This window comes from Rutilus rutilus (assembly GCF_951802725.1).
Source record: "Rutilus rutilus genome assembly, chromosome: 1".
Lineage (NCBI taxonomy): Eukaryota > Metazoa > Chordata > Actinopteri > Cypriniformes > Leuciscidae > Rutilus > Rutilus rutilus.
This window is the reverse complement of record NC_140209.1, coordinates 2,366,334-2,392,500: the sequence shown is the minus strand read 5'-3', so window position 1 is coordinate 2,392,500 and position 26,167 is coordinate 2,366,334. Positions and strand designations below refer to the sequence as shown.

Here is a 26,167-nt window from a genome sequence, read left to right as displayed (position 1 = left end):
GGGCGTGGCGAGTGATGACGTCATCGGCGCATGCTCAGTAGAGTCAGTGCTGTTCGACTCTGATCGCACAAGAACACACGGCTGCACACAGGCTGAGTGTTGAAGCAGTGTGTGTGTGTGTGTGTGTGTGCAGACGGCGTTCGGCCTGGTCCGCATCATGATGGTGGTGGCCCCGTTCCTGTACGTCGGGACTCAGATCAGCAAGAGCTTCGCTGCTCTACTGGAGGAACACGATATCTTCGTGCCCGAGGATGACGAGGATGACGACTGAGCACAGGTCTGACGTCACGAGCCACCGGTGTGTGTGTGTGTGTGTGTGTGTTGCTTCACCCGATGAACACTGGAGGAGGATCTGTGTGTGAGTCACACACACTCATCATTCGTCTATCTGGAACACGTAGCGATGCTGAAATACTGATTCTGCTGAACAAGGATCTGTAATAGGGATATATATACACATCGAAGCGCATCAGTCGAGTGACTCAATGTTTTGAATCTGAACGAGGATCTGCTAATGTAACAGATTCTGCTTCTAATAAAAGCTGTTGAATCCTGTAATAAAGTGTATCAGTGTCCACAGGAACATGAGCACTGGCAGGTGTGTCGGCACGTTACAGTCGTGCTTCTCAGAGGAATCATCAATAATCAGTGGCAAGAGTCCAGAGTCTCTGTCAAACACTGAATTTAACGCACTGTCAGTTATGTGTGCGTTCATTTCTCAATTATTCAACATCTAGTTATTACGTAGTTCTTCTTTTCACATTATTCACACACACACACACACACTTATCTGAATGAGATCATTTTAACCTGCCGTCACAAACGCATGAATATGAACGCGCACCAATCACAACACACTATGCAAATTAAAAAGGATTAGACCAATCTCAACTCACTACGCGAATGAAAAAGGAATAGACCAATCACAATGTACTATGCAAATGAGGGAATAGACCAATCACAACTCACTATGCAAATGAAAACAGAAATAGATCAATCACAACTCACTGTGCAAATGAAGGAATATACCAATCACAACTCACTATGCAAATGAAGGAATATACCAATCACAACTCACTATGCAAATGAGGGAATAGACCAATCACAACTCACTGTGCAAATGAAGGGATAGACCAATCACAACTCACTATGCAAATGAAGGAATATACCAATCACAACTCACTATGCAAATGAGGGAATAGACCAATCACAACTCACTGTGCAAATGAAGGGATAGACCAATCACAACTCACTATGCAAATGAAGGGATAGACCAATCACAACTCACTATGCAAATGAGGGAATAGACCAATCACAACTCACTATGCAAATGAAGGGATATACCAATCCCTACACACCAATCACAACTCATTATGCAAATGAGAGCAATAGAACAATCACAACTCACTATGCAAATGAAGGGACAGACCAATCACAACTCACTATGCAAATGAAGGGATAGACCAATCACAACTCACTATGCAAATGAAGGGATAGACCAATCACAACTCACTATGCAAACGAGGGAATAGACCAATCACAACTCACTATGCAAATGAAGGGATATACCAATCCCTACACACCAATCACAACTCATTATGCAAATGAGAGCAATAGAACAATCACAACTCACTATGCAAATGAAGGGACAGACCAATCACAACTCACTATGCAAATGAAGGGATAGACCAATCACAACTCACTATGCAAATGAAGGGATAGACCAATCACAACTCACTATGCAAATGAGGGAATAGACCAATCACAACTCACTATGCAAATGAAGGGATATACCAATCCCTACACACCAATCACAACTCACTATGCAAATGAGAGCAATAGAACAATCACAACTCACTATGCAAATGAAGGGATAGACCAATCACAACTCACTATGCAAATGAAGGGATAGACGAATCACAACTCACTATGCAAATGAAGGGATAGACCAATCACAACTCACTATGCAAATGAAGGGATAGACCAATCACAACTCACTATGCAAATGAAGGGATAGACCAATCACAACTCACTAAATGCAGGAAAGATGATTAGCGAGTCGTAACTCCTCTAAACTCATCATGAAACTGCTGAATTCTTGTTCAGTCGACCTGATGATCAGAAGAAGCACTGGAACTAGTTTATAGTTCAAATATAAGAGTAAATATCAGCATAATCCACTGACGGATGATATAACACACACACACACACAGACTGGAGGGTTTCAGCATGAGTGTATTTACAGTACAGAAGCAGAAATGACAGCACACATTAGGGGTCAAAGGTCAAGGGTCGTGTCCGTGGTAGAATTTGGAGAGGAAGTCTGTGGGACGCGGCGCCTCGGTCTCGTGGAAGAAGCGCATGATGTGAGTCTTCTGCTTCCACACGTTGATGGTTTCCTCCAGCTCCATCTTGCCCTGAAACACACACACAGGTCATCACTCACACACACACAGACAGGTCATCACTCACTCACACACACACACACACACACACAGCAGGTGTGTTCCTCACCTTGATGACCAGCATGTCGATGACCCGAGGGTCCGTCACGTGACTGTTCCTGTCGAACATCTCTCGCACCTTATCCCGGCCCTGACGTGCACTGATGTCCAGCTGGAACGTGTGGACTGAAAAACACACACACACACACACACACACACACACACACACACACACACACACACACACACACACATACACACACACAGGTTAGCGAGCGAATCCTTCCAGCTCACGAACATGACTCACTCGATTCACTTCTGTGACAGACTGAAACATCACACACACATTCGATTCACTTCTGTGACTATCTTACACACGGGTCAACACATCAACACACACCAGTCTCGTGAACGATTGAGTGTTTGGAGGATCTGCTGACTGAATCACTGAGTCACTGAATCACAGAGTCACTGAATCACAGAGTCACTGAATCACAGAATCACAGAGTCACTGAATCACAGAGTCGTTCGGTTCGGTTCAGTATGTGAATCTTCTTCAACAAACAGAGACAGAGGATCGGTAACATTACTAATAATAGGCTAATCATAAACAACATTTACTGAAACTCGCGTTTATTCAAGCTTATGATACATTAATTCATGAGCTTAATAATATTAGGGAAAGCTGTGACAGAACATAAACACTGTGTTTTGTTTACTACTATTTATTAGTAGAAATGGGATAATTAGCCTTGTTTCTGTGGCAGAATGAATCACTGAACGAATCTTTTCGGTGAACAGATTAAAAAGCTCTTCCCTGTCAGAGATATAATATAGCTATAATACTAATATATATAATAATAATAATAATATATAAGAGTGGTGGTTTCACATCGACCCTTCAGCTCGTTTAAACACACCGAGGGGTTACATCATAGAAACAGTGCATGTTTAACAGTCAGACCGAGTGTTTCTGCAGTTGTGCGTGTAGTTTGTAGTGTAACTGTGAGCATTTCTCTGTATATTCGTGTGTTTGTGACCTTGACGCGCGTCCCCGTGTGTGTGTCTCGCGGTGTGAGCGCGCTCAGTACCTGCGTTGGGCACCTCCCGGTACCAAGCCCGGTACAGCTCCCGAACCCTGCGCTTGGCCTCGTCCAGGTCCCGGCTGAAGATCGGCCTCACGACTTTAGCGGCCGCGGAGCCTGTGCGGGTCGCCGAGCTCGCCGCCATCTTGCGCCTCTGCTGCTCTGCTCTGCGCATGCGCCCCCGCCGCCAATCAAACACCCGCCGCGGGACTGCGCACGTGCACATCTGGAACAACTTCTGTCGTCGTTTTAATTTAGGACTTAAACTCGGGTGATGCGAATCTCCCTTTTACCAATTTTTAAGTCATAAATTCGACATTTATGCCATAAAATCGACTTTTTAAGCCATAATGTCGACTTTTCATCTCATAAATATGACTTTGTCTGTCAATGAATGTATGCCTCAAGACGACTTAAAATAATTAAAAGACCACACAAACATTCAAATAAGCTAAAACTAGATTTTAATTCACCCTCCCCCTCAACAACTGTCCTGGAAAACCTGCATACACGAGGAAGACTCGTGTGAATGTGGATGTAAAGTGTGATTCTCCTCATACATCATTATGCCAAGCTCTGCAATATTTTAACGAGTAGAAAACGATGAGTACAAATATTCTATCGCTTAATCGATCGATTAATTCGATCACAATTAAACTCTGAATCAACATGTCATTGTTAACAATTATTCATTACTTCAATGAGCTCATTGCTTCTGCATTACATTATTACATAGTTTAAATTAATACATTTTTCGTTGATTGATTTTGAAATGATGTGTATTGTGAAAAGCGCTGTACAAGTAAATGTGAATTAAACTGAATTAATGTAAAACTCACGGTGAGTTTGAATGTAGTTGTGGGGAATGAGGTCTTTGATTCAGCAAGGTGGAGAACAGATCTAGATTCACTCACTCACTATTATTACTGTATAAACACACACTTTCATCTTAAAAATGTAAATGAACACATTCTCATCGTTCAGTTGTGATTGTTCACATTATTTCAGCGTTGTGAAGGCAATGAATGAACAACTGTTATAACAAGACTGAAATAACAAGCACTCAGAGTCCAGAAACCAAATAAACCCATATTTATTAGCTACAGCTCGATATGTTAACATATGCGTAAAACTCTAAACTTAAATATTACAAAAAACACAAACATCTGTAAAAACATTGGCTCATTCAAGCAAAGCTCTGGTTTGTGTGGCACTAAGACAGTCGAACACCACGGAAGCTCGTTTCTGCCTCAGAACAAAACTCTCTCTATCCCATAATTCTGACTATTAAAGAGTGTACGTATGAACTCTGAACTGCGAGATATAAACAGCAAAACTGCGAGAGAAAAAGCCAGAATTTGTGAGATGTAAACTTAAGAGGGAAAGTTTAATTTCTGACTTTCTTCTCAGAATTGTAAGATATTTTTATTTATTTTATTCGGTGGTGGAAACGGGCTTCCAGAGAACACACACACATGATATTCGATTGGCAAATATGATCTCTATCAGCTATGAGTGTGTGTGTTCAGCTCCTCCACACCAGCGACAGAGAGATGTTCCAGTTAGGTCCCATAGACACACATGAGAAAGTGCAGAAGCGCTGTTCCAGTGTCCCGCAGCTGATTGGCTGACGGCCTGAGCTGAGGGTCACGTGATTGGCTGTCGGCCTGAGCTGAGGGTCACGTGACTGGCGGTCAGTGCTGCAGGGTGTTGTCGTTCTCGTGCAGAGCGCTCAGTGCCAGCCTCAGGTGTTCTCTGAGAGCCTCGGCCTCTCGCTCGCTGCGACTCTTCATCACACTCAGCTCCTCACACACCTCTCGGTAGCGCTCGCACACGCTGCTCTTCTCCTGACACACACACACACAGAGAGAGAACACGTGTTACACACACACACACACACAGGGAACACGGATCGCACACACACACAGACGAGGAACACGCGTTACACACTGACCACACACAGATGGGGAACATGTGGTACACACGGATCGCACACACAGACAGACGAGGAAAACACACACACACACACACACACAGGCGCAGGTGTGTTACCGTGGTGAGGAAGTGCATCTGGTTGCGGAGGCTGTTGAGCTCTTGGTGTAGATACTGCAGTTCGTTCTCTCGCACCCTCAGCAGCACCTGCGACACACACACACACACACACACACAGTCAAAGACAACACAGCCACGGCTCTTAAAAAAACAACTCTGCTGATTTGCATAAAAAGGCCTAATATTGAATAACTAACTCGATAAAGCTGAGTTAAAAAATATCAATATAAACTACAGATTTTTTTACAATTATGAATGAAATTGTTTTGACAATCTTCATTCCTTGAGCTGGATGATGAAGCCCTGCCCTGCCTGAGCCGATATGCTCTAGCCAAAGCACTGAGCAAGACACATCATGACTGGCTGGATTAAAGGCTCACGCCTGATTGGCTGAAGAGAATGACTGGTGAAATCAGCGCCTGGTCAGAAAGGCTCATGAATGAGTTATATTATTATTATTAGATATTATATCCTCTCTATGGAGGTGCTGTAGCGTCTGGACCAATCAGACACACACAAATAATTCATCATATTAAACGAATAATCCAGCAAACTCACTCTCCCAACAAAGGCCTGTGAAACTTCCCCCAAAACTAGCATCCCAAATGAAGCTAACACACACACGGGCAGAACCCGGAGTCCTGTTACAGGACACACTGAGGCCGATAAGAGTTTTACCACCCCAAAAGGAATGTAAACATGTGTCTAACTTTCCCATCCCATGATTTTCCTGTTATGTGGTTTGGCCTATGTCTTCATCCTCTCGCTTAAACTCTTCAACGTTTCAGACTTTGCATACTATGGTCAACCAAAATCAGATGTGTGGCATGTTTGGTCTCTATAAACTCCAATCTTCGTCCCCCATTTGTTAATTTACATTACATTTTGCTAACTTTGTGACGCATTAGTATTATAAGCATCTTGAAGATTCTTTTGTTAAAACACCCAATCAAATTACGACGTGTTCAAAAGCTTGAACACAATGGGTCGTAAAGAAATTCCCTCCAAAGGAAAACACGTCTTATTGGCTCACACACCTCCAGAGGGTGCTATAACTTCCTGCTTTCCTGTATTCTGCTTCAGCTCTCTTTCCCTTGGTAAACCGTATGCATGTGTGTGTGTGTGTGTGTGTATGTTAGAGTAGTTTAAGTGTTTAGACTAGTTAATAAAATCTTGTTCATGTCACACGTAAAGTTGTCCGTGTCCCAAGCTTGTAAAGTAAGAAAGACACGTCCCATGCCCTGGAAATGTGCATTTCTTAGAATTAATAAACAACTACAGGGATTAAAGTGAAAAAAATTCTTCTGACTGAAATTTTTTTTTTAGGCCAAGTCATATTCCTTTAACTTTTTAAATAGTCGAGAACAATAGCGTTTTAAGGGGAGACGTTTTAAACCGCTTTTATATTGCCAGTAGGCGTATTTTAAAAGCTATATTTTAATCTATGAAAACCAGGCATGGAACATACTAATATAATTAATAATTTGCATATATATATATATGCAAATTATAACACGTTTACACAAAATTTGTTAACACACAAGTTACTTTTCCCCTTTACTTAACATAAATTGTAAGAATATGACTAATAGTAAAGACTAGTACTAATAAATATTATACTATGCATAAGTTTAGACACCCATGCTAAAGTTGACTAAAAAGAGGAATAAAAAATCATCTTTTGGAAATTGAACTTAAAGGTATAGCGGAGGATCTTTCCGAATTTTAGATAAGTCCCGCCCCCTCTCCACTTTTTGAAAAGTTTGATTGATTCACCAGAATGATTGACAATTAGGAGGACCAATAGTATAGGGTATCCACCCGGAAGTAAAAAGATCCTCCGCTATACCTTTAATGCCTTAATTTAAAAAATTAGGAAAAATCCAACCTTTAAGGACACCAATTTTCTTTGTGAATGAATAATGTATCGTAAATAAATAAATGTTCTTCCTTAAAATACAGGGTGCATAAGTTTGGACACCCCTATGTTAAATTCCCATAGAGGCAGGCAGATTTTTATTTTTAAGTATTTATTTTATTTTTTGTTTAGGATACTATGCATCCTGATAAAGTTCCCTTGGCCTTTGGAATTAAAATAGCCCCACATCATCACATAGCATTCACCATACCTAGAGATACTTTCCATAAGATCATCTCTCAATGCAAATCAAACCAGCTATTAGGCTAACTGAAATAAAACCATGCCAATCTCTAGTTATGGTGAAGGCTATGTGATGATGTGGGGCTATTTTAATTCCAAAGGCCAAGGGAACTTTATCAGGATGCATAGTATCCTGGATCCATGAAGTAACTGGCCTTTAAAAATAAAAATCTGCCTGCCTCTATGGGAATTTAACATAGGGGTGTCCAAACTTATGCACCCTGTATTTTAAGGAAGAACATTTATTTATTTACAATACATTATTCATTCACAAAGAAAATTGGTGTCCTTAAAGGTTGGATTTTTCCTCATTTTTTAAATTAAGGCATTAAGTTCAGTTTCCAAAAGATGATTTTTTATTCCTCTTTTTAGTCACCTTTAGCATGGGTGTCTAAACTTATGCATAGCACTGTAAACATTAGGCCTAGGCTAAAGCTATTAAATAGCAGTCCCAAACTAGTTTTTGTTAATACAATGTTGGTATGAGCCACTACAGTCATTTAAAAATATAAAAAATAACACAAAGAAAAATAGTGGCATTTTGGGGTTATATGGAAACGACAGTTACCATGGTGAATACACAATATTAACAATAACTGTTAATGAAACATGGAAACTGGTGAATAGAATGAGAATCATTCCTGCATTACTTTTATTTCGTGTAATTTACAACGTAACGGCGTTGCATGCTCGTAGTTTCTTTTGCACTTGATCAGTGAAGCAATACAGCGCGCGCCGCTGAATTTGCGCGTGCAATTGAGTGTGCGCTACGAGAACAGGATAACGGCTGACAGGACAAGAAAGTCCGTTTTTCTGAGGTGAAAAACTTTATTTCAGCGTACACTTATGTCACTGCCTGCCTGGTAGTTCCTATTGTGCTGGGTTTTCTGAAGTAGTCATGATTCGCCTCTCATAACATAACATGCTCTAAACACGCACGCAGAGTGGAAAAGGAGGAGCGGAGGCGCGGGGAGCAAGGATCACAGCGCAAATTTGAACTATATCGATGTGATATGGTCTAGTTCCATATCGCATTTAAAAAATATATCGATATATTTTTTATATCGATATCGCCCAGCCCTACCTGCATTATAAGTGTGTCACTGAAATATAGTTCTACCTCAGCGCTCAGCTGTAGCCTGACATGCACTTTCCGTGAGCGGTAATTGAAAACCCGGAGTGGACTATGAGCGAAGTGATTACAGAGTGCTTAGAGTGGAGAGAGGAACGTGCTTTTGCTCCACTCCAGGCTTTGATCACATCCCCCTCAGCAGGGTGAATACACCTCGTCTTTCCTTAATTTAAGACCTATTCAAACTAAAATTAAGATATTTATTACACTATTTGAGAAATGAAAGCCTATTTACGGCCTTAAAATTATGAAAAGTGAATTTAAGACTTTAAGGACAGACTGGAACCCGCAATGACGGAAATCCGTCATAGACTTGCTGCAATTAACGGAAATCCGTCGTAGCGACGGAGAACTTTAATCCCTGCAACTAACACTGAGTGTTCACAGCACACACAGGTTAACTGATTGTAATATTAATTTACGACATTCAGTTAATTCTGCTAACTCATCCAAATATTCATAATCAATTATAACACGTCATGACTGATTATTAATGTTTGTTTAGAGCTTTGCTAAAGTCACACATTTATACAACGAGTTTGCAGGTGTGAAATATGCCTGTGTGTGTGTGAATCAGAACAGGCAGAAACTCATTACAGTGATGAACGCCTCACCTGCATCTCACACCACGACCTCTCGCTGCCATCTGCGTCTGACCCTTGACCTGTGACCAGCGAGCGAACGACCTTCACTTCCTGCGACAGGCGGGCCTGCAAGTCCTGCACACACACACACACACACGTCATGTTCTGCACACTGAACCTGAACTGAAGATCGTGCTAGCATACGGAGTGTGTGAACTGAAGATAGTGCCAGTGTACGGAGTGTGTGTGTGTGTCTCACCTGGTTGTCTCTCTTCAGCTGCTCCAGCTGTCGGTCTCTCAGGCTCATCTGTGTGTGTGTGTGTTCGTGCTGCTGCTGCGCTCGCTTCAGATCCAGACACTTCTGAGAGAACCGCTCCGACAGAGCCTGCAGCTCTCGTCGCAGAGACGCCACTTCTGCCCTAAACACACACACACAGACACACACACACATCCTCGTTCAGACCCCATAACTGAATGTGTGTGTGTGTGTGTGTGTTTCATATCGAAGCACCTTTCTGACACATAATTGTTACTGTTGAGTGTGTGAGAGTACTCACTGTGGAGTGTGTGTGGGTACTCACTGTTGAGTGTGTGTGGGTACTCACTGTTGAGTGTGTGTGGGTACTCACTGTTGAGTGTGTGTGGGTACTCACTGTTGAGTGTGTGTGGGTACTCACTGTTGAGTGTGTGTGGGTACTCACTGTTGAGTGTGTGTGGGTACTCACTGTTGAGTGAGTGAGTGTGTGTGTGTGTGTGAATACTCACTGTTGAGTGTGTGTGTTCTGACTGTTGAGTGAGTGAGTGTGTGTGTGTACTCACTGTTGAGTGTGTGTTTTCCGACTGTTGAGTGTGTGTGCGTACTCACTGTTGAGTGTGTGTGCGTACTCACTGTTGAGTGTGTGTGCGCGCAAGTACTCACTGTTGAGTGTGTGTGCGAGTACTCACTGTTGTTTAAGCATGTGTGTGTGTACACACTGTTGTTGTTTGTTAAGCGTGTATGTACTCACTGTTGTTGTTTGTTAAGCGTGTGTGTACTCACTGTTGCTATTTGTTAAGAGTGTGTGTGTGTACTCACTGCTGTTGTTTGTTAAGTGTGTGTACTCACTGTTGTTGTTTGTTAAGTGTGTGTACTCACTGTTGTTGTTTGTTAAGTGTGTGTACTCACTGTTGTTGTTTGTTAAGTGTGTGTACTCACTGTTGTTGTTTGTTAAGTGTGTGTGTGTGTGTACTCACTGTTGTTGTTTGTTAAGCGTGTGTGTGTCCATCCCACGTGTCTCTGAGAGTTGTGTGGTTTTCTCCAGCTCTTCTCTGTGTGCTTTCTGTAACGCCTCCATCACTGACAACACAAACACACACGTGTGAACATCACAGCACTGCCAATGATGTCATCAAATAGAAAACAATGGAGAAATATAAAATTATTAATTTAAAAGACGTTATCTATAAAAACAACACAGTTTACGTTTATTGCAAAATATGTATATATTTACAAATATTTAAGGTCTCTATAGGGTCACATGTTAGTGGGAGTGGCCAGTATCTCAGCAGCGGTTGGCCTCTATAAGGTCACATGTTAGTGGGAGTGGCCAGTATCTCAGCCGTGGTTGGTCTCTATAGGGTCACATGTTAGTGGGAGTGGCCAGTACCTCTCGCAGTGGCGTCTGTCTCCTCCCTCAGCAGCGAGTCTCTCTCTTTCTCCAAAGCGCTGATCTGCAGTGTGTGCTGTCGCTCCAGCTGCTCCAGAGCCTCCCTGTGCACACGCTCCATCTGCTGCAGACTGTCCTTGCAGCGAGACTCCGCCCCACAGCACACTGGCCCCACCCACCCCGACCCAAGCCCCGCCCCCAGCCCCGCCAGCTGCTGCCTCAGAGACGCCACCTGAAGGACAGAGAGAGACACGCGGAGGTAAAGCCTTCTGCAGGGGCGCAGCCGTACTGGACAGGTAACACTCATGCACACACACACACATACACACACACACACACACACACACACACACACACACACAGAGAGCAGAACAAATGACTGCCAATAAAGCTACATAAGGTCTTTATGGAGCTCATTTAATCATTTGATCGCTAAATTAACCCTTATAACGCATTTAAAAAAAAACACGCAGCCGTTTTTACGGGTCAATTTTGGCCAGGTGGGACATGAGCTTAAAAAACAGTCATAAGAGTTTTTACTTACTTGCCAATTCTTTGACATTTCGAATAATACTTGAACTATAGCAAAATAAATAAATAATTACAACCAGAAATTTAATTTGAATATAACATTATATTAGTTATAGGCTGCTGTGCTTGTGACAAGGCGCATGTTAACTGAAAGAACGAGCAGAGAGAGAGAGAGAGAGAGAGAGAGAGAGAGAGAGAGAGCGAGAGAGAGCGCCCTGGCCGTGATATATGGGAAAGAAGCTAAATATATTTAACAACAGGAGCCGAATGCGTTATAAGGGCTCACGAGTCTCTCTGTGTTCTATTCAGTTCTCATAAAGTCATTCATGAGAGCAGATAGACAGTATCCACGCACTACCTCCCTCTCCAGAGCCTGATTGGCTGACGAGCCCATCGGTGGGAGTGACCTCATCTCCTTGAGTGGCAGCCGCTCAAACTCCGCCCACTTCTTCTCGATCTCCTCCTCTATTCGCTTCTGTTCCGACAGGCCCGGCCCCTTCCTCGACAGCACCGCCTCCCACTGGTTGTGGGTGTCGTCACGCCGACGCTCCTCCTGCCATTGGCTGTGCTCTCTCACCTGCCCCTCCCCGGACTCTCTCTGATTGGCGGAGGCAGGAGTAGGAGGCGTGGCTACGGGCGACAGCTCCACATAGTCGAACTTGCTGTGGGCGGGGTTTGCGGTGGTGGAGGAGGCCTCTGATTGGCTGCGCAGGCGGTGACGAGCGTTCTCTTTATCACTGCTGAGGCTCGTCAGCCTGAGGGAGGAAACACACATCAGTGCGTCAGTGTGTGTGAGAGTGAGTGTGTGTGTGTGTGTGTGTGTGTGTGTGTTACTGACTGTGTGAGGTCTGGAGAGCTGCTGGGTTGAACGTTCTTCCTCAGAACCTCGATCCAGTTCCTCCGTATCCCAGCAGTCATAGCTGAGAGTGTGAAGGCAGCGTCTGTGGTCTGAGGAACAGGAGAGAGTCAGAGACTGTGAGAATCAGAGGAACAGGAATGCAGCAGGTCCGGACAGGATCACACACACACACACACACACACACACACACACACACACACACACACACACACACACGCTCGTCTCAACTGACCTGGATCTGGAAGCCATAGTTCTTCTCCACATCGAACTCCAACACCTTCACACACGACTTCAGGTCGATCTCTCCATCCACCTCGTCTCTCTGAGCAGATATCACACACACTCTTCAGGAAACCGGCATCCACTATCATGCTAAATCTGACATTCACTGCGTTAAAGTGCGGAAAGTCCACAGTAGAAGATCCTGTTTCAAATAAATGCTGTTCTCGTGAACTTTCTGCTCATCAGAGAATCCTGAAGAATTAAATGTATGATGGTTTCCACACAAATCTGCATGTCGTGTTCGTGTGTGTCGTGTTCATACGTGTTTGCGTGTTTATACGTGTCTGCGTGTGTGTTCATACGCGAGTGTGTCGTGTTCATACATGCTTGCGTGTTCACACGTGTTCGCATGTGTCATGTTCATATGTTGTGTGTTCATACGTGTCTGCGTGTGTTCATACGCGAGTGTGTCGTGTTCATATGTTGTGTGTTCATACGTGTTTGCGTGTTTATACGTGTCTGCGTGTGTTCATACGCGAGTGTGTCGTGTTCATACATGCTTGCGTGTTCACACGTGTTCGCATGTGTCGTGTTCATACGTGTTTGCGTGTTTATACGTGTCTGCGTGTGTGTTCATACGCGAGTGTGTCGTGTTCATACATGCTTGCGTGTTCACACGTGTTCGCATGTGTCGTGTTCATACGTGTTTGCGTGTTTATACGTGTCTGCGTGTGTGTTCATACGCGAGTGTGTCTTGTTCATACATGCTTGCGTGTTCACACGTGTTCGCATGTGTCATGTTCATATGTTGTGTGTTCATACGTGTCTGCGTGTGTTCATACGCGAGTGTGTCGTGTTCATATGTTGTGTGTTCATACGTGTCTGCGTGTGTGTTTATACGCGAGTGTGCGTGTACCCATGTCGTGTTTGCATGTTAGCGTGTTCATACATGTTTGAGCGTTGTGTTTCTATGTTAGCGTGTTCATACATGTTTGTGTGTTCGCATGGTGCGTGTTCATACGTGTTTGGATGTTAGCGTGTTCATACATGTTTGCGTGTTTGCATGTGTCGTGTTCACACGTGTTTGCATGTTAGCGTGTTCATAAATGTTTGAGTGTTCGCATGTGTCGTGTTCACGTGTGATTCTCACCTCCTCCGCCGCAGAGTCTCTGTAGTACTTCAGTCCAGCGTCTGTCAGCACAAACCAGTGTTTCCTCCACTGAACACACACACACACACACACGGTCAGTCATGATGAAACACATTCAACATCATGATAACAGACAGACAGATGTGTCTCACCTCTCCACTCTCGTCCAGTTTAGACATCCATCCCTTCTTAAAGTTCAGCAGGTCAGGCTACAGACAGACAGGTGTATCAGAGCAGTGTCAATGCATCATCCTTAGCACACACACACACACACACACACACACACTCACTCACGTGTAAGTGTGTGAGGAACAAACACGACAGCACAGCAAACAACAAATAAAAACAGTTTCCAAAAAATAAAAAACCAATGCAATTGCAAAATACATCACTTATTTCCACCAAAACATGAATAGGCTAGGCTATATGTCACTAGTGTACTTCACCACAGATTACTCTTACCAGTTCTTCTGTAGTTCAGTAATAATAATGAACAAACTTTAACAACCGCTCTTACAGTCAATGAGTGTTTGTGATTCACACAATGAATCAATATCAAATGATTCACCGGCTTCTAGAATGACTCACGAGAACTCGGACAGAATCCAGTCATTATAATGGGATTTGCTGTGCAACAGAATGTCACGGGATTGGGATGAAATTGTGACAAAAATATAATACTATTGTAAAGTAGACTGTACCTTTCACAGTAATAATTTATTACAAAAAAAAAAGGAATTGTTTGATTTTCATTTGATGACATTTTAAAATATTAAATATTTAGTTAATGCTTCATGCCTTAATTTGATTACCACCGTTTTTGACACAGAAAGACAAATGAACACATGAATGAACATGATTAGAAAAACTAATCTGACCAAATATTCTAGAGTTACACAATGATCACATGCCTTATAAAACACACACACACACACACACACACACACACACACACTGGTGATGGTGACAGCTGAACTAAACTCTGATCAGGATTATCAAAGCACTTATAATATCAGAGTTTGTGTTTATTTACATGAGAAACCAGCAGAAATCAGCCTCAGTAATGCGCATGCGCTGTGAGCGCGGGTGTGTCGCGCGCGCACAAACACACACATATAAAAAAACAAGTTGTGTTTGCTCACGTACCGTGCAAACACAACACACACTGCACGCCAACACACACTAACTGGAGTTTGAATGGACTTATACAACACAGAATTAAACTGCCGTCGTGTTTACACTGAGAGCGACGGATATTAAAGTGAAACTCACCGTCATGATGTTCAAATCCAGCCGCAGCACAAACACAAACGCAGATTAAACACGCCGCATCTGAGAAGCGTTACCGCTCGCTGTCAAGTTTTACTAAAGCTGAAGATGATCATGTTTAATAATACTTTTACTGATTTAATCGGTAGATCGCAGCGTAAGTTTGACGGAACTCGCGCTGCTGTCGGTGTTGCCGGGGCGGATCCCGATTACAGTTCAGCGGAAGCGAGCGGCCAATCAGAACCGCCCAGCGAAGCACAACATCCAATCAGAACCGCCCGGCGCAAGTGAGCGGCCAATCATAACCGCCCAGCGCAGTACAGCAACCAATCAGCAGCGCGCAAACAATACTCGCACAGTAAAACCTGCTATGGTGGTTTAACACATTACTAAAATAATGGGGAGAACTCAATACTCGAGCGTCCACTCCAACATAACAAAAAATGAATATAAAGTTAAAATAAGTCAAATAAGCAAAAAAAGATTAAGATTAAAAGATGACTCATAAAGTGAAGTACATCCAAAAATGACTCGCTAATCACTTACTCCCCCTCGTGTTGTTCCAAACCCGTATGGCAGAAAGTAGATGTTGATTTAATCAGTTCTGTTCAAAGATGCACTGAGAGTGAATGGCGACTGAGGCTGTCATTCTGCCTATAACATCTCCTTTTGTGTTCCAGAGAAGAAAAAAGTCAAACGGGTTTGGAACAACAATGGTGTGTAAATGATGACAGGGTTTTTATTTGTGTGTGAATGATCCCTGTGAGTGTGTGTGAGTGTGAGTGACGTGCCTGTTGTTGCATTGGTTCTTCATCAGTCTGATCCACGCTGCAGGAGAAATACACTGAGGGTCTGTGTGCTTTCTGCAGAACAAACACACACTGGTGTAATCAAGCGGTGAAGGATCTCGAGTGTTTCTGCAGAGATGTGACTGTACCTGCTTCTGTCCGGATGATCTGGACGGCTGCTCCTCGACCGGACTGCTCGCTCTCTGTCAAACACACACACACACACACACACACACACATATAATGCATGAGACACACAGGTTCATGATCATGGACCTGGGCAGACATGTGTGCAAACAGTGTGTGTGTGTTTGGTTTTTGATGTCTTTCAGGATAAGATACTCATGCTGGCTGGGTTTAACCACTGGAGAGTACAAGGGTGTGTGGTTTTCCCCTACACTGAGTGCAGTGTCATCAGCAGGAGGCAGACAGGATCTGTGCAATATTTTAATGAGGAATGTGGCATATACATATGACCTCTATCTGACCTATAATTATTCTGAAGCCGGTAACATCAAGAACGATAACAACAATGGCAACTATTATAATAACTAGAGTGATAACTATAATGGCGTGTGTATTACCAGTGTGTGCAAGGAGCTGGACGAGTGAGCTCTTGATAGTGTACCACTGTCTCTTTCATCCTCTAGCTCGTCCCATTCCCAGTGAGGAGATTTGCTCTGGGAGTGACTGGAAACACACAAACACAGATTCACCCGGGTCACTAGCTCATCACTACCATGAGTCTGAAGATATGACTAAACCCTTGTGCAATCTGATTCACAATATTCGACACATACTCTGGCGTTTACATTAGTGGTCAACCGATATATTGGCCGATATTTGGCATTTTTCAAATATCGGCATCAATCGGTTAGTTTTTCTGTTTGCCCAATGTGACCAACTCATATAAATAAATATAAATATAAAGTATATATATATATATATATATATATATATATATATATATATATATATATGGCTTTGCTACTCTCTACTCTTTTTTTACATTGTGTGACTTTGAGAAGACCACATATTTTCTGCGCACCTGGCCGGTTTGTAGCGGGAAAGTTCTCGTTTCTGACGGCTCTCGATCCCCCCCAGCTGGCTCGGACCCTCCCTCTGGAAGACCGTTTTGACCTTGGGAATGTCAGCCATCATGGCATATTCTTCCCGGTTGAGACCTGATGAGCCGGCGGATAGATGGCTTGACTCCGAGTCCATGGAGCTCTGGGAAGAGGTGTGTCTTTGGACCGGAGGGGAGGGGCTTCTTTGTCGGCTCGGCGCTCGCCGGTTGTTAGGCGTGGAGCTTTGCACCTCTTGGCTTTTCCTCATGCTGCTCTTCTTGCTTCCGTCTTGTGGCGATTCCCAGGCAACAGGGACAGATTTGGGAAAGGAGCTGATATGTTTCTTCTCAGTGCTGTGTCGTGATGGGGAGGAGTTGCGTGAGACTGATTGGCTGTTGAGAGAGTGGGTGGAGCCTCTCCAGCGGCCTGATGAAGGGGCTGAATCATGGTTACTTATGGAGTTTCTTACATGAGAGGTGGAGCCAGTTCTGTCACTCACAGTGTTCCTGAGAGGGATGTGGTCTGCAATGTCACGCCTCAGTGTAGACATACATGTAGACATCTCTGACTTACGGGGAAGAGATTGGCTTGGGTTGTCATTGGCCCGCCTTAAGGGGGAGGGACTGCGGCTCTTGGGGCCACGGTTTGATGAGGACTGGCTCGTTTCAGACTTACGAAGCGATGATGAGCCAAGGTTTCGCTGTGGACCTCTACTTGGGGAAGAGTGTCGGCTGTCTCGGTTGTAGCTGTGAAGGGAGCTCTTTGCTTCTGGAGTCTTCATTGTGGTTTGGCTTTGCGTTTCATAACTTTTCCTGGATGGGGAGGGGCTGTTTCTGTCATAACTCCGCCCATTAGACACAGATCTTCTGTCTGATTGGCTGGGGGTTCCGTAGCCCTTCCTGACCGGAGACGCACTGCGTCGACCCTCTCGAATCTGACTTGATGAGCCATTTGTCTCCGGCCTCCCCATCGGGGACTGGCTTCTTGAATCATAGCGGTCCTTTGAGGAAGGGGAGGAACTCCGTCTGTCATGACCGCGCTCGTACGAGGTGTTTTTCGTCTCAGTTTTCTTAACACCAGGACTTTCAAAACTCCGTCTGGAAGGAGACTGGCTTCTTGAATCATAGCGCCCCACTGAAGGGGAGGAAATCTGTCTATCATGACTGCGTTCATATGAAGGGCTTTTTGTTTCGGTTTTCCTAAGAGCAGGACTTTCATAACTCCGTCTGGAAGGAGACTGGCTTCTTGAATCGAATCGGCCCACTGAGGTAGAGGAACTCTGTCTATCATGACTGTGTTCATATGAAGGGCTTTTTGTTTCGGTTTTCCTAAGAGCAGGACTTTCATAACTCCGTCTGGAAGGGGACTGGCTTCTTGAATCATAGCGGCCCACTGAAGGGGAGGAACTCTGCCTTTCATGACCGCGTTCATATGTAACGCTTTTCGTTTCAGTTTTCCTAAGAGCAGGACCTTCATAACTCCGTCTGGAAGGGGACTGGCTTCTTGAATCAAATCGGTTCACTGAGGGGGAGGAACTCTGTCTGTCATGACTGCGCTCGTACAAAGGGCTTTTTGTTTCAGTTTTCCTAAGAGCAGGACTTTCATAACTACGTCTGGAAGGCGACAAGCTTCCACGGTTTTCTCTAGACCCAGCGAAGGAGCTGTTGGTATCGGGTTTCTGTAAAGAGCCTCTCAGGTCCACGTAAGACTTACTGACATTACTGAGGGTGCCTACGGTGCTCGCTAATGATCGGAGGTTTTTCTGCACACCTCCAGAGTAACTATTCCGTGCCGGACTGAGCGATGCCCGATCTTGTCCGAGTGAAACACTGCTAGGCCGAAAGCCGACCGTGTTGAGAGAGGAGCTGGACTCGGCCCGTCTGAACGGGGAGGTACTACGGGAGGGAGAAGAGGAACGCGAGAGGGCGGAACCTCTTTGGGAAGAGTTGAGCGTTCCCGGATGCCGTAAGGGAGACGTGTGGGGATTTCGTCCACCTCTTCGGCCAGAGGAGCTGATCGATTCAGCTTGTTTAAACGGGGTGGGACTCAGCGCTCGGGGACCGGCGAGGGCCTCGACCTCTATGCTGAGATCCAGCGGGTCTGGAGGATACTGCGCAGGATAGTCTTCTGCGAGCTGCTCGGGGTTCTGGAACTCTGAGGTTCTCCTTTCCGAGGGGACGCCTAGATCCGGGTTCCGAAATGGAATGGCGGCTTTGGGTTCTGGGCTTTTGTTGCTAGGCAGGGGATGCCCTCTCTCAGAATGCCGATAAGGAGTAGGGGGACTCTGATCACGGAGAGCTCTGCTCCCAGCAGCCCTTCCCAGAGAGAAATATCCACTCTCCCGATCCCTTCCTTCCTTCACGCTGCCTACAGACAGAGAGACAAGATCATGACCTGTGTTAATATGTGAACTGATACCCTGCAGTCATGCACCATGACGCAGCACCCAGGAAAAGCCCATGCAACCCGACTCCACCTGACACCTCAAACTGCCACTCTGACCATCCCAACAACACCACAAGCTGCTCGGATGGTAACTGGATATTGGTGTTTTCCTCACCGTGAGAAAAACCGATCTGGCCAAAGCCATCCCGGCGACTCTGAGGCACCTCTGTCCAGGAACGGGGGCTCGTCCGGTGCGGCGGCGGATCCAAGCGGGTCATTCTACGGTAGGATGGAGGATGATGAAGGAGGCTGGAGTATTCCTCAGGACCGGCAGAGCTGCTGTACACAGAATCGTCACCCTGACTGGGATTAAAGTTGCATACGGAAAGAATGAGGCCAGAACTCAGCACACTCTCAACCCTTTTATCCTCAAAAACACATTCTTGGAGCAAAGTATGCAATGCAAAGTTTTAAAAAACTTCTTATAATACATGATAAATATCATAACAACAGCATAGACTCCATTTCAAAACTGAGTAGCATGCAGGGGCTCTTTAGCAGGCTTACCTGTCTGAGCTTTGGTCGTCGTCTCCGTCACACAGATAAAGGTCACAGTCGGGACTCAAGATGCAGAGGGAGCTCTCCTCAAAGCCCCGCCCCCCTCTGCTGACATCACAGTAGCTGCTGACCACTGACAGCACATCTGAGTCCTCCTGATTGGTGGACGGAACACACACAACCGATCAGAGAGAGCATTACCAATGAAACCATCTGTGTAACCCATGATGTTCTGAAGGAACTTTAAGGCATCAGAAGAGAATGATGCTGTGAATCCAGCTAATAGAAAACAAGGTTTCAGCATTAGTAATGTTAGCGGTTCTTTATCACTAATAGACATGTTTTGCTCCAAATAAAATAAGACTAGATCTAGGTCTTGTTAACTGGAGATTTCTGAGGAAATTAAGCAACTAAAATAGCACTTCACATGCAGTATCACACACACACTGTACGGGTTTAGGGTTTCACGGCTGTAACTCTGTCTGGTTTGTGGCTTTTCTTCTCATTATTATTTCAGATGAGTGAATAATCAGCAGCTGAAATATCAGTATTCGTCAAATATACGGATGAACACTTCTCAGATGATAAACATGATTACGTGTTAACTCTTTTCTGTCTGGCAATATTTAACAGCTCTAATGGATCAAAGAGTGGATCACGTGTTCACTGGTAATGCTAGATCAGTCATCATCACTGGTGCTGATAGGGCTAACTCTTGAAAACCTCCAGACATGAATGATTCCTCAAATCTGTGATGTTGTTGAGGACAGTGATGTTACTCTACTGAGGGATCAGACAAACCATTTTACCAGCCGGAACGGAAAACAGGTGAAAAAATCCAACAGACGTACATTGAGGGAAGAACCTGAGCCACATCTACAGACCAGAAGAGGACATTTTCATGCCATGCAGGAAGAAAACACACTGATCACCCTACACTGGTAAATATGATGTGTTGGATTTACTTAAAAAGTGTGATGCAAAAATGGTGCAAACATATTTTAAGTAAACCCAAATTGGAATAATTTTACTTTACTTAAAATTAACAAGAAAAACTTTGTTATATGTACTTAAATATTTGAGTTCACTCAACATTCTTTTTGCAAGTTGTGTTAACTTAACATTACTTAGTAGATTGTATCGCGTTACATATATTTTTAAGTAAAGAATGTTGAGTGAACTCAAATATTTAAGTATACACAAAGGTTTTCTTGTTACTTTTAATTGAAATTATTCCAATTTTGAAAAAATTACTTTAAAAGTGTGATGCAAAAAAAGGTGCATATATATTTTAAGTAAATCCAACATATAATTTTTACCAGTGTTATAGCAGCCACCCAATAATATATTTCTGTCAGTTACGGCAGTGTTCAGCTGTCGAAGTCTCTCTGTGAATGTATTGTGTTACTCTGATGCCGCAAAGAGACGAAAATGATCCGCCTTCATTCATTAATAATGAGAATGTGCGCGCGCACGTCATCCACTCTCCTGTATTACTTGAATTAATTACTCTAATTTATTACACACTGCATCTGTCATTATTACAGAGTCCAAACCAAACACAATTGTGCAGTAAATTGCATGCCTAGTTTCTGTTCAACAGTTTCGAGCATCAGTCTGCAGTCTGTGTGCCACTATCTGTGTGTGTCGCTATCTCTGTGTGTGTGTGTGTGTGTGTGTGTGTGTGTGTGTGTGTCGCTATGTGCGTCTCACCTTGGCGCTGGTGTCTTTCTCGTCGCTGTGCGCGTCAGAAGCGCGTGGCCCGGGCGCGTGCTCGCCGCCGCTGCAGGTGTTGTGCAGGTGTTTCTGTCGCAAGCAGTCGTGGCAGCGGGTGGAGTCGAAGATGTTGGGCTGGAACTTCGGGCACACGGACTCGTCAGCATCAGCCAGGGGCATCATGGGTAATCTTTAATCGCCTTCACACACATGCAGGTTCAAACGCGCAGAAAACAGCAGAAAACAAGCGCACGAAGAGACAGACCGTGAGAGGGAACGTGTGTTACCTGAGCAGCAGATGAGGGTCGATTAAGTTAGAGATGAACACTAAACTCACTCTCTCTCTCTCTCTCTCACACACACACACTCATCCCATTGGCTCGCTCTACAATAGCAGACAGTGATGCTGCACGTGTGTGTCCATCTGTTGCGTGTATTAAATATCAGAGACGTGGAGCAGCTGCTGCACAACATCACACACACACACACACGTCTGGTTCGCTATCTTTGTGGGGACTCTGCATAGACCTAATGGTTTTTATACTGTTCAAACTGTACATTCTGTCCCTTACACTAACCCTACACATCTCACACACACACACATGCACAAACACACACACTAACCCTACCCCTAAACCTACCCATCACACACACACACACACGCACACACACACAAACCCTACCCCTAAACCAACTCATCACACACACACACACACACACACACACACACACACACACACACACCCTACCCCTACACTACTCTTCACACACACACATACACACACACACACCCTACCCCTACACACCCCCTACCTCTACACTACTCTTCACACACACACACACACACACACACACACACACACACACACACACCCTACCCCTACACTACTCTTCACACACATACACCCTACACTACTCTTCACACACACACACCCTACCTCTACACTACTCTTCACACACACACACACACACTAACCCTACCCCTAAACCTACCCATCACACACACACACACACACACACACACACACTAACCCTACCCCTAAACCTACCCATCACACACACACACACACACACACACACACACACACACACACACACACCCTACCCCTACACTACTCTTCACACACACACACACACACACACACACACATACACACACACCCTACCCCTACACTACTCTTCACACACACACACACACACACACACACACACACACACACACACACACACACACACACACACACACACACACACACACACACCCTACCCCTACACAATTATTCTTCACTTTAGGTCCCACAGTGACACGAGTCCCCATGAGTCTGCGTGCATTCAGGTTTAAGTCTCCACCGGGATAGAAAAACATGTACACACACACACACACACACACACACACACACACACACACACACACACACACACACACACACACACACACACACACACACACACACACACACACATTCACTCACTCACAGTCACACACACACACACACACACACACACACACACACACTCCTTCACCTGAACACACACTGTTCATTTCACAAGAGAAAGACTTGAGGAATATTTGGCATAAGAAAAATGCATTCAAATGTTTGCATTGAACAACTCCCTAGCACTTCAATCTTTCTGTCAACTTGTTTTCTTTGAGTACTGTGCCAATAATGTGAGCATATTATTACTGTGAACTTAATTAATTTGAGTCCACTTAAAAATACTTTAAATACAGAGATTTCCACTGGATCAGCAGCTACACAGTCACCGCCTGTTAAATAAAACCACATGCAGCAAATCATCACTGTTTCTAGATCTTCTGCTGGACTGAAGCACAGGCTCTACTCTCCAGCACAATGGGGTCATACAACACTGTCACAGCAGCCAGAGGAAAGCTAATGTTGAAGAGTCAAGGGTGAAGAGACCAACTAACACAAACACCGATCATCATAATGGTGACTTTTATTATCAATAAAACATCTAAACCTCTGTTCATTCTCAACAAGAACTTTTGGACATATATGAAAGAAATGATGAGGGTATGGGGTGTGATCTGGAACACAGCCTCTGAGTGTCGACTTTGAGCGCTGCTAATTCACAGTAACTTCCTGTAAGCTACTTTCTCTATATCAACAAATATTACCCAGAATACATTACTTTCTATGGTATATTAGTGTTTTAATGGAAATGGTATGACACTCTCAGAATTTGGCCGTTTTTTTACAGCAAGGTTTTACAGTGTCATTCAGCTCAAAAACACTGAGGTGCATCAGCTCAGATCCAAGACGATAGATACAGATATAGATGGAGCTGTGCTAATTGAAAGAAAACAAGTTGACAAAAAGATTGAACCCAATATTTGGTGAGAATATATCATAATAACCAGAGATTAATGAGCAGTTTTTTGTTGGCGGGTGACACGAGTGACAGAACCTTGACAGAGAGAAGTGAAGAGAGAATGATCAGCCTCAGCAGACACAGATCACACTTATCAGACATCTTCTGTTTCTGTCAGTCTTCCTCTTCATTAAGTAAGGGATAATGTAGAGCGAGGCGGTTGTTATAGCGAATACAACCCTGACAGACGAAGCGGAGCTTGAATCATCCTGAAGGGGTTGTTATTCGCTATAACAACCGCCTCGCTCTACATTATCCCGCTTATTACATGGCTACCTACCAAATAAATCAGTAATTTGACACAAAATATTGATTTAAAAACAATTATCAAGAAATAACAGACCACATTCTACATTAGAATTCAACCATGCCATTTAATAAATATCAGCTCATTCTTTAAACATCATCAGCTCCTCCTGTGGTTATTAACTTCCTCTATTCTGACCAACTCAGTGTTTAAACCCTGCTAGAGTTGCTATTGGTGACACTGTCCCACAGTGAAGTGTTGCTTTACATGTGTGAAACGTGTGAGAAGTGCGTATACTGTTAATCACACTGGCTCAACACACATCTGCTCTGAACAGTTTATAGGCTATTCTTTGCATTACTGTTAGATTCACTTCTTTATTTTAGCAGTTTCCTGCATGCCATTAAACTCTAGAAGTAAAACCTTGAAATTATTATTGATAAAATTAGTTACTGAAAAGGTTTCCACTATCCATGACTCCTGAATTATAAAACAGATTTTAAAAGTATTGTAAAGTAATTATTAGCATCAGCTTGGTAAAATAAACCTGCATTTGCACATGAGCACATGAGTATGGTTCTGGCTCACACAAAATCAGCCATGTTCATCACCATTCATGTACTGTTGGGAAAATAGTCAGGCAGCTACTATTCACACCGGTATGTTGAAGGAAGTCGTGGGATTTCATGTGTTGCGTGATATCTCTGAGCCCAAGTAGCAGTGCTTCGCCTGTGCTTCCCCATAATATAGTCCCAAGTCAATATCTGCCTAAGAAATCACCTAGTGTTAATCTGCATCGCTATTTGTACTCGTTGTGAATACGCAGGCCACAAGAAGTAATTACGTGTTTTTTATTTATTTTTTTATCACTTTTACTCAGGACATGCTAGCTGGCAACAAAGGATTCCATTCATTGTACTAAGCTAAGCTAGCGCCGACCCTGTCAAACTAAAACAATGCATGCACTGAGACAAATATGCATTTACCCACCTATCTAAATGTATGAAAGAATGTGAATAAGCCCTATTTCAAAAAACGGTGGAGTGTTCCTTTAAAAGAAACCATGGCTAGGACTGTAGTCTAAAGCATTCATGAGCTGCAATCATTCAAGCTTATGTAATCTTCCAGTGTTTGCTCATAAATAGGGATGACAGGTAAGAGTCTAGTTCATTGCTCTTTTATTTCTAGATTTGTATTTTGTCTAATTCTTGTGTGATTCTGTTTATCCAGATTTGTTAGCGGTTGTTTATGATCATTATTCATTTACTTCATACTTAACGTTGAGCATTATTCATATTATAAGCTCTAAAATGCTTATATTATGTAAGCATTTGTAAAGTCCACTTTGTAAAGACTTTAACATCATCAGCTCCTCCTGTGGTTATTAACTTCCTCTGTTCTGACCAACTCAGTGTTTAAGTTCTGCTAGAGTTGCTGTTGGTGAAACTGTCCCACAGTGAAGTGTTGCTTTACACGTGTGAAACGTCTGAGACGTGCGTATACTGTTAACCACACTATCTCAACACACATCTGCTCTGAACACAGTTTCTACACATGGATTATAGCGTTCTGCTTTACTCTCTCCAGCCTTGAGAAATATATCAGATCCAGACTGCTTTATCAACACTACAAATGCTCTGGAAGATCTGGGATGTATTTCTCAAGCACCACTGATTTAACTTCCGCCTCCCTGAACTTCTGGACCACTTTGCTAAAACACTTGAACGAGTCGTTTTCCACCAACTATCTACATTTCTCACACAGAACATCCTCCTGGACAACAACCAGTCTGGCTTCAGAAGCGCCACTAAACTGAGACGGCCCTGCTCTCGGTTATTGAAGCTCTGAGACTGGCAAGAGGAGCCTCCGAATCCTCA

At 43.8% G+C, this 26,167-nt stretch overlaps 4 protein-coding genes across 5 annotated transcripts in view; 1 reads left to right on the top strand and 3 right to left on the bottom strand.

The window, feature by feature from the left end:
- smdt1a (single-pass membrane protein with aspartate-rich tail 1a) overlaps positions 1-556 on the top strand; it is a 2,496-nt gene extending 1,940 nt beyond the window's left edge. The window contains exon 2 of the mRNA XM_084409072.1: positions 134-556. Within this exon, the coding sequence (XP_084265198.1) occupies positions 134-271 (138 nt within the window). The 3' untranslated portion in view covers positions 272-556. The remainder of the gene's footprint in view (positions 1-133) is intronic.
- Positions 557-2,215: 1,659 nt separating this feature from the next.
- Positions 2,216-3,759, bottom strand: ndufa6 (NADH:ubiquinone oxidoreductase subunit A6). Its single transcript, XM_084409059.1, has 3 exons — positions 3,536-3,759; positions 2,515-2,630; positions 2,216-2,417 (listed from the first exon to the last, which is right to left on the bottom strand). Exons 1-3 carry the CDS (start codon positions 3,753-3,755, stop codon positions 2,286-2,288), a joined length of 468 nt encoding a protein of 155 aa, XP_084265185.1. The 5' UTR covers positions 3,756-3,759; the 3' UTR covers positions 2,216-2,285.
- An 847-nt stretch (positions 3,760-4,606) lies between these two features.
- Positions 4,607-15,359, bottom strand: triobpb (TRIO and F-actin binding protein b). 2 transcript variants are annotated; one of them, XM_084429877.1, is made up of 12 exons: positions 15,139-15,359; positions 14,019-14,075; positions 13,867-13,935; positions 12,727-12,816; positions 12,474-12,583; positions 11,994-12,390; positions 11,105-11,336; positions 10,692-10,794; positions 9,718-9,877; positions 9,489-9,593; positions 5,582-5,668; positions 4,607-5,376 (listed from the first exon to the last, which is right to left on the bottom strand). In XM_084429877.1, the coding sequence occupies exons 1-12, from the start codon at positions 15,142-15,144 to the stop codon at positions 5,224-5,226; spliced, it is 1,569 nt and encodes a 522-aa protein (XP_084286003.1). In that variant the 5' UTR covers positions 15,145-15,359; the 3' UTR covers positions 4,607-5,223. The 2 variants fall into 2 exon arrangements, with proteins under 2 accessions (XP_084286003.1, XP_084286002.1); XM_084429876.1 differs by having other exon boundaries at positions 11,991-12,390; positions 15,139-15,348.
- Positions 15,360-15,543: 184 nt separating this feature from the next.
- On the bottom strand, positions 15,544-21,829 carry LOC311299255 (uncharacterized protein; the record flags this gene model as incomplete). Its single annotated transcript, XM_084422737.1, has 8 exons — positions 15,544-15,561; positions 15,927-15,998; positions 16,073-16,126; positions 16,508-16,613; positions 16,972-19,357; positions 19,467-19,738; positions 19,943-20,088; positions 21,647-21,829. 8 exons carry the CDS (start codon positions 21,827-21,829, stop codon positions 15,544-15,546), a joined length of 3,237 nt encoding a protein of 1,078 aa, XP_084278863.1.
- Positions 21,830-26,167: the final 4,338 nt, after the last annotated feature.